This window comes from Zonotrichia leucophrys, chromosome 3 (assembly GCF_028769735.1).
Source record: "Zonotrichia leucophrys gambelii isolate GWCS_2022_RI chromosome 3, RI_Zleu_2.0, whole genome shotgun sequence".
Classification (NCBI taxonomy): domain Eukaryota; kingdom Metazoa; phylum Chordata; class Aves; order Passeriformes; family Passerellidae; genus Zonotrichia; species Zonotrichia leucophrys.
In genome coordinates this window covers 10314388-10329443 of record NC_088172.1, presented here as the reverse complement: position 1 = coordinate 10329443, position 15056 = coordinate 10314388, and the positions used below count along the sequence as shown (strand labels likewise).

The 15056-nt window shown below is 37.3% G+C and overlaps 1 protein-coding gene across 10 annotated transcripts in view; it reads right to left on the bottom strand.

Annotated features, from left to right (window-relative positions):
• Window positions 1-288: 288 nt before the first annotated feature.
• The window catches only part of ADGRB3 (adhesion G protein-coupled receptor B3), a 445880-nt gene continuing 431112 nt past the window's right edge, over window positions 289-15056 (bottom strand). For 8 of the 10 annotated variants that reach the window (XM_064707320.1, XM_064707325.1, XM_064707324.1 and 5 more), the window contains 3 exons: window positions 11053-11088; window positions 3029-3133; window positions 289-1108 (listed from right to left, as the gene is read on the bottom strand). In XM_064707320.1, coding sequence (XP_064563390.1) covers window positions 920-1108; window positions 3029-3133; window positions 11053-11088 — 330 coding nt within the window. In that variant the 3' untranslated portion in view covers window positions 289-919. The remainder of the gene's footprint in view (window positions 1109-3028; window positions 3134-11052; window positions 11089-15056) is intronic. The other 2 variants (XM_064707328.1, XM_064707329.1) reach the window with 2 other exon arrangements.

Here is a 15056-nt window from a genome sequence, read left to right as displayed (position 1 = left end):
AATTATTTGTCTTTCTACAACTAGACAAAAATTCTAATAAAGCAGAAAAATTGTAATAGTATTCAGACAAGTCCAATTTATATGGTACATTGTTGGAAAAAACCCCCTAAGAAAATGCAGAATGACTACAAGCCTACTAATATGATTTAGAAACTTTTTGCAGAAGCTACATACAACATGCTATTAAAACTGCAAATACATATTCAATACTTGTGTTTTATAGAAAATTGTATAAATATTCAAATTTAAGAGAAACAATATGGAATAAAGTGCACTAGGAAACTGATATGTAGACAAAGGTTTATTTACACCATACAACATTTTAAATATTTTATACACAGCTGCAGCAGAGAAAGCTATTCTGAGCTTTCCAGAGAAAACTGCAATAATAAAGATGTGAAATATATTATTCATATAAAAGTGAGATTATTACTTTATTGCATTTAAAGCAATGAAGAATGTAGCTCAACAGACATTCATTTAATGACAAAAACTTTGCTTTTATATTATAAAGTAAAAAGTGTAGTAATGGCCAAACAGACTGTTATAAACTTTAAAAACTGCATAAATATATACATTGTGCTTCATGGTGAAGTTTTTTGAAAACTAAACCAGATGAAGCTGTTACAACATGAATCGTTGCTTGAGGTTTATCTATAAAGATTACCTTACAAATCCATTCCACGGGTACTTACAACACACGATGGTAAGAATTGTACACCTGGTTCTCCACTAGCCGCACTAGTGGGAATAAACTGTACGAAAAAAACCACTGACATTTGGCACAGGAAGAGCCTGACATAAAGGAGTTGCAATGTTCAGACAGGAGTGTCAGGATCGTCAGGATTCCCAAAGTCTTTTTACTGTCAGTGCAATGAATTATTTTTACTTTGTTTCTGTTTTGTTCAGTTCGCTTTTGTTAAACTTCTGTTTGAAAGTCACCTTCTTGCACGTCTAAAGGCAAGTTCAGACACTTCTCCCATTCTGCTGGTCTGAGTTCTAAAGCATCTTTTGCCTCTGTGTCTAATACATTTATCGTTGTATAGTGTTGGTAGTCACCTGTGGTTTTGAAACTGTCCCATGGAGCCTTGCTGGGTCCTGAGTTCTCCTGAAGACCAAAGAAAGAAGAATTAAAATCAAGGATGAAATAATGCAGTTTCCACTTATAAGGCTGATTGCTGACGTGCTCTCATGAGACACAGAAGCTGCAGAGGGGAAATGGCTTTGCAGGGAGCCAGGCTGGCGGGTGCTCGGCACCGCTGCGACTCTTTCTCTGTGAACAATCAGCACTTTGGCAGGCTCCTCACCTGAGCTGCCAGCTAAGCCCTGTCTTTCACAAGAACCAATGTGAGAGGAATGGGCTGAGAGATCCAGTACCAATAGACATCTTTCTAAGAGTGGGAGAAAAGAGGGAGAAGAGAAAGGAAGGTAATAGAGAAGAGTTTGTGGCTTGAAATATGGTGTGGATTGAAACAGAGACTGCCAGCTGGATTTTAAATTGGGGCAGGTGCATGGCAGAATGACAGAAACGTTGAAAATGCTGTGAGAGCCACCTTGCCTTGCAGGTGGATGAGCTCATGTATATTAGGATTAACAGACTGAAAGGTCGTTATTTTCTACTGAATGATTTTAAATTTTTTTTTTAATGCTACCTTTTATAAGGTAAAAGACTTGATGGACCAATTTAATTAGAGATTTCTGCAGTAAAGTGATGGGTGGGATTTAGTTGCTAAAATCCAGTATTTTTGCACCATCTAAGATGCCTTTGAACTTTCTGCTTGATCTCCAACTATCTTTCACGAGAGTTGCAGGTCTCCTTTGAGCCCTGTGTCATTGCTGCCTGTACTGTGATGTAAACCAAGACCTCTGTCTAAAATAGCCTGAGATGCCTATATTTAGGTACCTGGATCACTCTCTGACTGTCTCACAAACAGACCATTCCTCTAGGCAGCTTTTATTAGCAGACTTTTCAAAAGCACAGCACCAATGTGAAACAGAGTAAACACAACTCTTCCACTGAGATTCCCTTTGAGATTTTGAATTAATTCAAGCTTTATGTGAATAGCAAATCTCAAGTAGGGAGACAAATGAAAACATTACATGTCAGCTGATCTCAAAAGGAGGAGTGAGTGAGAACTTGATACAAAAAAACACATATCACAGATAAAGGTTCATCAAAGAATCAGGGCTAAATTTCTGCTGGATTAAGATGGTGTAAAAGATGTAAATCCATTGGCCTCACATCTGCTTAATACCTCTTCTTCATGTCTGAAAGCAGTTCTTCTGAAAAAGTTATAGAATACAATGATTCTAGCTCAGTTCCATTTAATATGCAAGTTTCACATTATAAAATTATATAAAATTATTACTAATCAAAATATTACTGATAAAAATATGTCAGACTAAATTAGCTGTTTTAATTAGGTAGAATCAACTACTTCCTTGCTCTCATTATCAGGTGTAGTCAGAGTGTTATGCATGTGTGTATGAGTGTGTGTGTATAAATTTGAATTATGATGATAGCAGCCTCAACTCAGGATGATTTAATTTTTGCTTTTCCCATGGTAAATATTTATAAATCTGTTTTGGAAAAGACATGGCATTACAGAGATCTTGTGTGCTTTCTGGACAATTGCATGTACAGGTAAACCCATCTGGACTTGTTTGTAGTATCTAATTTATTATCCCCTTGCCTAGCTAGAGGAAAAGCTTTATTGGTCAAATTCTATCAGTGAGCTGCTTTTTCTGAATAAAGGCCCTTAGACACAGCAGGCACATACAGATTTGAAATGCATTCCCTGCAGCTCAATTACTTGTCATCTATAATGATGTTAGTGAGTTAGTTGTGGTCTAATTGTAGAATGTAACGAGTCTCGTCATAGGCTGGATTACTGAAAATAGCTTTGGTTCTCATTTCTGAGGTACCTAAAGGTCAGGTCTTCTTGGGAAATGCACTGGACTCAAAAGGCTCTTGTTTCACTGTTGTTTAGGATCCACCATATTTTAAATATAATAGAAGGACACTTACCATACTGCCTGATTTTGGTACATCCCGAAATCTGTCCAGAGTCTGAAATTTCTGATTTAACTCTTGAAACAATTCCATATGCCTCTTTCTTGTATGCATGACCTTCTGCAAAATGGAATATACTTGCTTATATATATAATTGAATCCGGTTGTTTTGTTTTGTGTTTCTTTGTATTGCTTTTTTTTTAAGAGAAGCATTACTTTTTCGAACATAATAAAGTAAATTTAATTTGGCAGGGTCATCTTTTCCCTATAGATTTGACCAAAGGAAGTGAATTGCCCTGGCCATTCTCTCTGCTGTGTTTAATGCTCCTCCTGTGTACAAGAGACTGTTTTAACCCTATGTTTATTAAGTTGTTGAAATTAGAGGCCACAAATGTTAGGTTGGAAGTTTCTTGAAAGTAATGGCAATTTCTCAGAAGAATGTTTTTCTCAAGTATCAAGAATATTTTCTAGAACTTCTATTTTCAGCATAGATGCTTAAATTTTAATTTCTATAGGAAAGCAACAGCACTTTTAAATGGTCCCTGTTGGAATAATTTTTATGAGAATGCTGAACTCAGAAATCTTGGCTCAAAATGGAAACCCCCCAAAATGTTATGTCTTTTTAATTAGACATCTTCTTGTCATTCAAATCATCATAAAATGCAGTTGAAATTGCATTCATATTAAGAAAAGTAGCCACATTTTTTCAATTTTACTTGCTTTCTTATTTCATGGACAAAGAAATCGGAAACTGTCCTCCCTCTAGCCCATGCTGAGGGCACTCTTCCACAGAAATGAATTCTTGCATTTGAATATTGGCATTCCTGTGGAAGAGGGGTGACCCCAAAGAGGGGTGACCCCAAAGAGCCCCCACAATGCACACCTCAGAGCACAGGCCTCAGCCATGTTTCTGCCTGGGCAGCTACTTGGAGAGTGAAGCCTGTTTTCAAGCCTAGATTGTAAGGTATGCTCATCAGAGCTGTTTTCAAAGGGAATTCATGCTCAGTAATGGATTCAGAGCAGCCTCTGCTTGCTGTTTGACCAATCTCATGGTTCTGTGGCCTGGGGATGGGAGGCTCTGAGGATGCTTCACCTCAGCCCAACAGTGGAGGGGCTTGGCTTTGCTTTCCTTAAGCTCTGTAACTGCTTGAACTTGAATTACAGCCACGGCAGCAGCCAGGAATGCTGACAGCCAAGGTGCAGAACACAAGCCTTTGTGCAAGTCCTGACTTTGTGTCAAGCCTGATTTTCCCTGGAGTTGTGAGTCAAACCCTGAAAACTTATGTATGTGGTGCTTGAGTGTGACCTTTTCCATCAAGTAACACCCCTGCCAAGCCTAGGTTAGTACCTTTTAAAAAGGAGTGGCAACAGCTGACTCTCAATATTCCTTTATCAATGCCAACTTTGCCCTTCATTTGCATTATGTCTTTAGAGATTTCCTGAAATGTGTCTGCTCTCTTAGCCAGGAATTTCTACTGCTATGCTCTAATATCTTTATTAACTTTAATACAGCCACACAGTAGCTTGAGAAGTTGTTCACTTCTGAGGAAAGGAGTTTGGCAATATGTCTCACAAAGAGACATGAGACATCAGCAATTAAAGACCTATTAACTTGAGTTGTGGGGTGAATAAGGGAAAACCTTTTGCAGTATTTGGTAATAAACTCCTTGCAAAAGGTAATTTAACTAGACATAGCTAACAAAATTTATGAGGGGAGTTTTACTTAAGTGACTTCCTAGGGATTCTTTTCAGATATTGCTGCTATGGTAGACAAGAGTATTTAGCAATTTTCACATACATAAAATTTAAAAAAAAGGGTTCTACCTCAAATATTATTATTGGTTTAAAAAAGGAGACATGGTCATGGGAATAAAACAGTTTTGGTGGGTTAAAACACTAGCTCTAAAAAGCAGGAAATAACATAAGGCTGTGAAACAAGTATCTCCATTTGGAAACTTTTTAGTACAAAGCTGGGAATATAGAGAAAGCTACTTTCTGGTATCTTTTCCTTAATCATGGACCCAAGATGTCATTAAATAGCAAACATGAATAATGCAAATGTCTTACTCAGTTCACTACATTATTCCTGAGGAGAAGCAGGTGGGAGGAGAAATAAAATACTTGCACTGGGAACTCTGCCAGAAAAAAAATCTTTACATTTTATTCTTTATAGCAGCATGACTGGTATAAACATGTACCCATGGATCTTTTGGTTACTTTGTGTTTTCCTGGCTTCCATTCCATAATTCCTACCCACTGACACCCACTCCCTCCCTATTGCTTATAAAGAACAATCTGAACTGAAGGTGCAGCAACTTAAATTTCCAAATTTAAGTCTCAATTTCTAGACTTTTGAAAAATTTTTGGTTAGAAAGCACCATCTTATCTCCTTTCTAGAAAATATGCTTGGTTAGGTAACTCTTTCTCTTTTACGAGAAAGCAACCTACAAAGTATTTGTACCATGTTATTCTTGTTTTCTCTATTAAATGAGCAATGTGGACAACTCCAGGTTATTAACCTTAGAAATACTAAGTTTTAACAATACAAAGCTGGAGGTCTTGACCACTAATCCTAGGATGACTTAGCATCAGGATCTGAAAAGGATGGAAAATGAACTTGTGCTGCCCTTTTTTCTTTAGGTGCAGCTGCACAGATGCCCATTGATGCTGCATCCCGGCCAGAAGCACCAGAGTCAGCCACCGGGCTGCAGACACACATCTTCTTGTGGTGTCTCCTGAAGGTTCCATAAATCCTGTGCCCCACACCCTAAAGGGGGTCAAGCTGAACTGACACTCCTTCCACATTTCTACTCATCAGTCAGATAGAGTGTGTGTTTTGAAGAGTCTATGCCTTGCTCTGATGATCACCTACTCACAGAAAAGGATTCAGAGTGCGGATGGCTGTCAGCAAGATAGGGAGAACTTAGAACATAACTCTGTAACCAGCTCCCTTTTTATTTTTGATAGGGCTTTAGCTGAACTCTAACTGAAGACAAATATACTCATGAATATTTAATGACACCCCACCTACAGTACTGTATTCAGCTTTGGGGTTCCCAACCAAAGGTTCATGTTGGGGTGAGTGTAGTGGAGGGTGACAAAGATGATCTGAGGGCTGGAGGGCTTCTATGAATTCAGACTGAGAGAATTGGGGCTGTTCATCTCTAGCAGAGATGAGAAGGCTTTGGAGAGACTGTACAGCAGCCTTGCAGTACCTGAGGGGGGCCTGCAAGAAAGCTGGAGAAGGACTTTTTACAAGTACATATAGAGACAGGATAAGTGGTGATGGCTTTAAGCTGAAAGAGGGTAGGCATAGATTAGATATAGAAAAAAGACTTTTATGATGAAGGTGATGAGACACTGGAACAGGTAGCCAGAGAAGTTGTGGATCCCCCATTACTGGAAGTGTTAAAGGCTGGGTTGGATGAGGCTCAGCCTGGTCTAGTGGAAGGTGCTCCTGCCAGCGGCTCAGGCTTGGCTCGAGATGACGTTTAAGGCCCCTTTCAACCTAAGCTAGTCACTGATCCTGATTTGTGGTCAATCTCATAAACACCAATATCATCATCATCATCACCAATACCAGGTAATTTAATTTGCCTTGGAGATTTTCTACATTGTTGCAGTTAAAAATGGTCTCTCTCAAATCTTGTACAAAGCAGCTAAGTAGAAAGAACAGATGGGGGAATGCCCTCCCAGACCTCGAATGGAAACATGCTGCTGTTTCAAGATGTTTTAGGTATGATCAGTTGCCAAACTTGGGAACAGGAAATAATTTTTACCTGCAGGCATATTTATTTTTTACCGTTGCCTTAAAGAGATGTCTTCAGGTTAGTAAGAAAATGATTTTAAGCTTTTGTGAGTTATAGTAGCATTACAACAAATAGCTATGGCAGATGAAATTCTGAAAGAATGCAGCTCCAGCAAGCAGTGATCAATTTAACACTATTATTGGTGCAAGTCTACTGATCTGTGGAAAGGAAAGAAGACAGTCTAGTATTCACACTTGTTCTGTGTATCCTTGTTCTCCCTCAGAGCAAGCGATGCCTTGACTCCTGGCAATCAAGGTAATAAGGCATTTTCTGAATTATTTGGCATAAATGTTGTTAACAGAATAATCCAATGAATGGCTGATAAAAATGAGAGAGTGGGGTGACTGGGGAAATCCAAAAGTCAGAGTCTCTCATAAAATGTAAAGGTAATTGTGATCTTGAATCCTAAAATGCATGCCAATAGTACTGTTTAGCTCTCCTGTATGTTTTTGTAACTGCCAGCATTCACCTATTATAAAACCCTCCTGGGAATTTCTACAGCATCTGTATTTCTGTTCAACATAATTAGAATGAATTTTATTTGATCTGACAGCTAACTGTTAGTGCTGAGACTTAATGAAAAAGCTACCTGTCCAGCTGTAGAGAAAAAATGACAAGAGTTGGAGGGCACTTAGCTGGGGTTAGCACAGCCTGTGGCAGAGAGGATCCAAAATGTCCAGATCAATAATTTTGCTCATGTTTTGGACACCAGACTGCATGAATGAGTCCAAACTTATCTTTATTAATAGCAAGAAAAGAGCTGTAAAGTTATTTTATGTTGACTGTTCATTTAGCAAACTTCAAAGTTCAACTAGATTAGTCAGTGTTTTACAGATTCTAACTGTGGACAGTATATTATGCAGCAGAAACTATTATGTATAGACTAAGCCCTGTTCTTAGTCTCGTTGTGTTCATATTGCATAGCAGGTGGCTTTGTGTTCTTCTGTGTGTCTTCGAGAAAATGGATTTTCTCCTGTATTTTTTAAATGTATTTTTATTGTTTTTGTTTCAAATTATTTATATGAAAGTGAATGTTCCATTGGAAGCCACTAGAATAATCTTATTTTCTTTTTTATTTTAAATATGAAACCATGAGTAAGTATATAGTAATAAGTCAAACATGTCCAAAACTATTCTCTGGCAACATCTAACAAGGAATGGTCTCCATGAATACTAAACTCTATTAAATTCTCTTAGTCTAAAAGCAAATTGTCTGTTGTGAATGGTACCCAGATTGAACTGAGTTCCTTAATGACACTCAAGAGTTTCTTGGAGAGACAAGGGTGGTCTAGATGAAAATAGCGACAGTCTTTCTAAAAACTAATCCATTTAAAAGCTGGCATTTTTGGCACCCAGGAATATTCCCTCAAATGTCTAATTTGTTAAGATTGACATAGCTGGAGTATTTGTCTTGAATGTGTATAGAGACACATGTGAAAGGTTAAGGGTGTAGAGACTGCAGAGGGAGTGTTAAAAGGAAAAGGACAGAAGTCGCCAAACTTGTCCCACCCTTGTCCACACTGCATACTTAACGTTTGTTATCTTTAGAATCACACCCATGTCATTTTATGATTTGGAATCCTCAGAAATATGGAAGGGCATTGTCTCAGAGAGTGCCAGCTGGCACTGGTCACAGACAAAGCAGAGAAAGTGTTAAAAATTTAAGTAGAATTTCAATCCCTTTGGCGTGATCTTACCTCCAGACTGTATTCCATTTTGCAGTCAAGCTGCTTTGGGGGATCCAAAGAGCAGCATTTTGGCCACACCACATTATTTCAACATTTTTTGGCTTTTTAATTTTATTTTACCTTAGACAGTCATGCTATGTGTAAGGATACAGAAAAGTCCACAGACTTAATCAGAAAAATCATAAAGCTGGGGGGTGAGATGGGGTTAGTCTGCATCAATACTTGTAAAACACAGTAGCAACTGGCACAGTATTGCTGATGCTCTCAGTTCCTCAGCACTCACTCCCAGCGGCCCCATCCTTTCCTTTTTACAAAAAAGTATCTTCCTGCATTTTAATAGTAATCCTAAAAATGCCAGGCCATGGAACAGCAATACTGCAAACAAGTTAAGAAAAAGGTGTAAATAAGCAACAACACACAGCTGGGAGAAATGGCTGGTGCCCCAGAGGGCTGTGCAGCCCTTCAGAAGGACCAGGACACGTTGGAGGGGTGAGCAGAGAACTGTCTGAAACTCAGCAGAGGGAAGTGCAGGATCCTGCACCTGGAGAAGAATAATCCCCTGCACCAGGAACCGCTGGGTGCTGACCTGCTGGAAAGCAGCTCTTCAGAGAAGAACCTGGGTGTCCATGGACAACATGGAAGAAGACCCATGGATAACAAGCTCTCCATGAGCCAGCAGGGCCCTTGTGGCCAAGAAGACCAATAGTGTCTGGGGTGCATTAGGAAAAGCACTGCCAGCAGGTCTAGGGATGTGATCCTGCCCCTCTACTCAGCCCTGGTTAGGCCACATTTGGAGTTCTGAGTCCAGTTCTGGGCTCCTCAGTAGAAGAGGGACATGGAGCTCCTGGAGCAACTCCAGGGGAGGGCAACAAAGATGATTAAGGGATTGAAGCATCGATCTTTTGAGAAAAGATTGAGGGAATTTGGACTGATCAGCCTTGAAAACAGACAACTGAGAGTGGACCTTATCACTGTCCATCAGTATCTAAAAAGTGGTGTTGAGGAGGTTTCCAGGCTCTTCCCAGTGGTGCCAAGCAACAGGTCAAGAGGTAAAGGGCAGAAACTGATGCACAGGAAGTTCCTGAATATGAAGAAGAATTTCTTTGTTGTGCAGGTGACTTTGCACTGGCACAGACTGCCCAGAGACGTGGAGTCTCCCTCACTGGAGCTAGTCAATAATCATCTGGACACAATCCTGTGCCATGTGCTCTAGGATAACCCTGCCTGAGCAGTGAGGTTGGACCACATGACCCATTCTGTGGTCACTTCCAAAATGACCCATTCCGTGAGTCTGTGAAACCATGGAGACAAGAGAAATTATGTAATGAGGAATCCTGTTTCTTGAGAGAAATGTGTACCGCATTGTGGGTGTTTATTTGGTGTTGCATTATGTTCCTGAGTGACAGGAAGAATGTTTTAGTATCTGTTGCCACAGAGAATGCTCTCATTGTAATATTTCTACTTTTCAATGACAAAACCACTAAAACTTAGAATTCTTTATATCACTACAGTTATAAAACTTCTGACTGAATTTAATTTTAGAGTTGCTTGCTCATCAGAATTTTGTTATTGTTTCATGTATTTCTTCTTCCTTCCTATGCATTTATCCTACAGCATATTTAGGGTAATTGCAAACAGGGGAGTTTTTGAGCTATGGTTGATAGGAGCTGATCACAGGCTTTCAAATTTTAGCCCACAATCTGTAGGTTCTATGCAAATATAATTGTTCAGTTTCTTTGGAGACACACAAAATATATTATATCAAACTACCTCTATGCACGAATAGACAACCTATGTGAAAACCTCAAATTATGAACAGCCCCTTGAAAACTAACTGCTGTATTCCTTCTGGTAGAAATCAGAGAGAAAAACTTCAAACAAATCTCTAAGAGACTTAATTGTATTGACTGAGAACAAAATGGTCATTAATGAACACAACTAAACCTTCTCACTTGACAGGATCTAAGTCAGAAATTATGCATATCCAACCTAAAGAACCTTACATGAACTTAATTTTTTATATAGCATGTGATCCATAAGCTTTGACACCTGCAGCACTATGTCATTCAAAATTTGACACATCCATAATCACTCCTTGGATGTGAAAGTCATATTTCAGTAAAGTAGTATTGAAGGAAGAGAAAAGAAATTATTGAAAATTTCTTGTGCAAAGCAAACTTCTGCTGTGATTTAGCCTGTCCTATAAGAGTGTCACACTGTTCCAGTAAGTAGATAGCCAGCCAAAAAAAAGAGAAAAAAAATCAAAAAAACCAAACCCAGATGAAAATGAAAAGGCAAAGAATTTAAAAACTGAAATCATGATGGTTAATATTGCAATATGACAGTCTGATCTCAGAATATTTTGCAAACAAGTTGCACCAAAGTAGTTTTAATGAATTGTTCATCATGTTCTGTACAGTACCAATTGAACAACCCTATCACATTTACTAGGCCAGAAGGCTAAAATCTGCTAAAATGAACACTTCACATTTACTTTTAGGAAAATACTTTTAATATTCAGGAATAATTCAGTAAAACTTACTTCAAAGTCAAGGTCCGAATAACGTGATTTTCTTCTCTATTAAGCAGTAAAAAAAAAGAAAAAAGAGGTTTTATTAACAAGGGGACTATTCAAATCATATTAATGAGTCTAAATAACATTCTTTTTTTCCTATTAGGTATGTATTAGTTATTTTGTAAGAAGATAGAGATTTTCATCTTGATAATTTAAGAGTAATGTGTGACTTTGCATAGTTTATTAGACCAGTATCATCATATTTTCTCTGAAATAAACCAGAATGCATTTCAGTGGGATGCATAATGTGCATGTTATTTGCATGCAATTGAACCTGTTGATGTATAAAATATTTCTATATTTTCTGTGATATTTGAAAATTATCATCATATTTATACATTTTTACACAGGTAGCTATACATATCTATGATTTAGACTTTTTATAGGTTTACAGAAATTGATTCTTTCCTACATCAGGCTTACATTGGTACAACTCCATTGATTTTAATGGAATAAATGACAGCAAAACCAAGCCGAAGCCACAGCTTCAGCTTGTTTGTTTGCAATGGCAATCTGAATGGAGAAAGCAATGACTTTGTTTTAAACTTATGACAAATCTGATTCAAAGCATCTGATATAAAGCAAGAATGATTTACTAGTGAAGTAATCACTTGTATAAAATGCAACAGAATATGATTGCTTAGACATGTTACAAATAATTTAGCACAGAATTTTTTAGATCCAAAAAGAAATCAATTACAAAGTCAAATTATATCAAAAAGAAGCAGAAATATTATAGAGAAGGGATAAAAATATATTTTTTCTTTTAAAGTTGGAAATTAAATGGCTTGCAATAGATTAAAGAGATGTAGAAAGAAGAAGCTAGATTGTGAGAGCTGAAAAGAATGTAAAAAAATTGAGAATGAGAAAAAAGATACATTTGTCTTCAGGAAGGAAGGTTAAAGAAGAAAAAAGTACTCCCAAACCCAAAAAGACTTGCTTTGAAGCTTAATCCTAATTTTTATGAGAGTGTATGATGGCTTTAAGTCACAGTGAAGGAACCTTTTCACACTGCATTTAATTTCTTCAGTGAAGAAGAATCAAACTCACTAAGTCAAGAGGAAGAATCTTCCTGATTTTGATTTTATCTGGTTTAACAAACCTGCATGTTTTAGTAAGCTGCTTTGTTTTCCTGAAATTGAAAGGAATGATTTTACAAGTCTTCCGGCTGTAAAAAGTGGAAGATATTTGGTCTCTGAGCCCTTGATTGTACCACTTTGTGACATGTTGTCTGGTTTTTCAGTGAAATTTTAATGCTCCATTCCACAATAATATAAGGAATATTACTGCAATACTGTCGACACTCTGATGCCTAAAGGGCTCTGAGGCTCTATAAAAGAACAGTCTAAGTTAAAACAACCAACAAAACAAGCTTTGGAGAAGCTATCTTTAATCATCAAGCCTAATTTAAAGAGAATCTATGCATTTGTGATGAGGAATGATCTACTTTTAAGGTACAATTAGACCACATCTACCATTGAAAAGGCTCAGTGGCCACAAAATAAGAAACATGTACAACAGATAATGCAGTGATATTTACAGAAGCAACTTTGAAAAATATTTTAAAAAGCTATTTTTAAGTTAGAGTTCAGTAATAAACCTGATACCAATGAATCCTAAGTAAAAATATAGCAAATTTAGGAAAAAAAAGTTCAGTTGGCTAGGTACTGTGATTTGTAAAATTGAAACTTTTGTATATTGCTTTGTGTGCTTGACTCCAGTGAAAATATTCCTGGCATAGCTGGATTATTAGGTTTTGCACCCAGACAACTCTATCACTGTTTACATGGTGAAAATGCATAACTAACAGACTGCAAAATATTCAGTTGTGCTACTGTCAGAGAGAGGCAAGTATTGCAATTCAGCTGTTAGTTCACACCAGTTATGACTAAACAGGTCATATAGCACAGGTTTTTCTCAGTGAGGATTTTTCTAGGGCTCAACAAGAACCTATCACAAAAACATTTATTTTAAACTTATATAGTAAGGAACATCTGTTCTGAGCTTGTGCTTCACATTTTTTGTGTGGCTGCATACAATGAAATACAGTACAAGCGCTGCCCAAGCATAAAACACAAAATGTGCGTAACTGCCACAGGAGCAGAAAAGTTCTGCAAGGTTTGAAAACCAAAGGATGCTGATTATGAATGTGATCCTGAACCATGGAAAGTTATTTGCAATATTGTCACTGACAGCACTAGGTACACGATCAGGTCCTCCTGGGTGCTACATCATTGTACTGAAATGACAGCAGTGTTATTTTTTGAGAGGGGGAAGCATGAAGTCATTAGGAAACTTACAAGGATGAAGGAGTTTCCACTTAGTCTCAACTGGAAGTTGAAATGTTACTCAATTGCTCTAGTTTCTGTATGATATGTAACAGCCATGAAAACAGTTGCATTAATTGTGACTGCATATATTCTTTTCCTCTTATATGAAGTTTGTTATGTCTCTTTTGGCTGATGAAAATGGAGCTTTCCACACATTCCTAAATGCTTTCAGAAATCAACCATCTAGCTCATTCTACATTAAACTGACAAAAGGCAACTGAGTGGAATAAGGGGGGAAATTTCTTTGTGTCAAATGAGCTGCTGAACTGGTCACATCAATATGTTTCTTTCCAAAAAGCTGTTCCCTTTATGCACCTGCAAAACTGAGAATTATTTTAGCAACACAAAAATGACACTGGAAGTTGGTGGGTTTTTCCCAAGGATCGGTTGGAGATTCACTCGAGTATTAATGTTAAAAGAATACAAATAACAAAAACCTGTAAAGGATATTATCTGTGGTTTGCCTCATTTAGTATTTTGTATTTGACCAGGTCCTGCTATGACATTTCAGGAATGATATAGAGAAGGGCAAGTATAAAATCACATTTCTGCCACAATACCTTCCATTAAGTCTTCAGTAGTTTCAGAATTTCCTTGGGAGGAGCTTATTCTGAAATCTAAAATGTGCTGAAGTAGTGAATTCCACAGTTTAAATATGTAAAACATGACAAAGGAAATTAGGTTGTTTATCTCTCTGACATTTTATTGATGTTCCTTTTTTTGATATTATAAGACATGAATAATAGTTTCCTCTTCGCTCCTCACTCATCTGTTCTCCAAGCTGAAGAGCCCCAAATGCTGGAGAACTGCAAGGGTCAGTAATAAAGGGAGTGTATAAAACCTGAAGATCCATGTAATTAGTTTTTCATGGAAACTACTAAGGAAATTAATTAATTAATAATTAATTAAAATTAATAATTACTAAGGGAAATAGTGGAAGTCCTTCACTCTAGTCTTGAAAGTGAAGTTTGACTACGTTTTAGAGAAATATATTGTAGATGTTCTTGCACTGATAGAAAAGATGACCTGACAAGAATTTTTCCATCTCTGATTTCTATGGCTCTTTAACCTTAATTGATAAAACCCATTTTATTTAGAAAAAAACCCCATACCCTTCATGCCAGAGCCAAAATAAAACCCTGTGAAAAAAGATTTGTGGTAGTAATTTATTTTAAATCAATTTTACTTTGTGCTAATCATGTATAGCTTCTCAGTGTAATTCCAGAACAACTTTAAACTCTGCTGAGGGACAAAAATAGAATTTCGAAGAATAATTTCCATACTCCAGCACACACTAATCCGCTGGCACCAGGAAAGAGCTGCTCCTACTAAAAGACTAATAAAATCCCTCTCCATGTCTGTAAAATGACAAATGCCTGTTTTCCTTCTTATTCTACTCTGCATTACACCACTATCTGATTAATTACATCAGATACTCCTAAAGATATATTTCACTGTGTAAAGCATAATTGAAACCAGAGATACCATATTATAGAGAGGGCTATAACCATGCTTCCATTAATATAAAATCCTATTATCAGCAGTTTGTAATTTGCTCTGAGATAAGATTTGACACACAAGATCTTAGCCTGAAGAGGATTTTTTCCCAGAATAAAAGTAAAGAAAAATCTGATTTGGCCC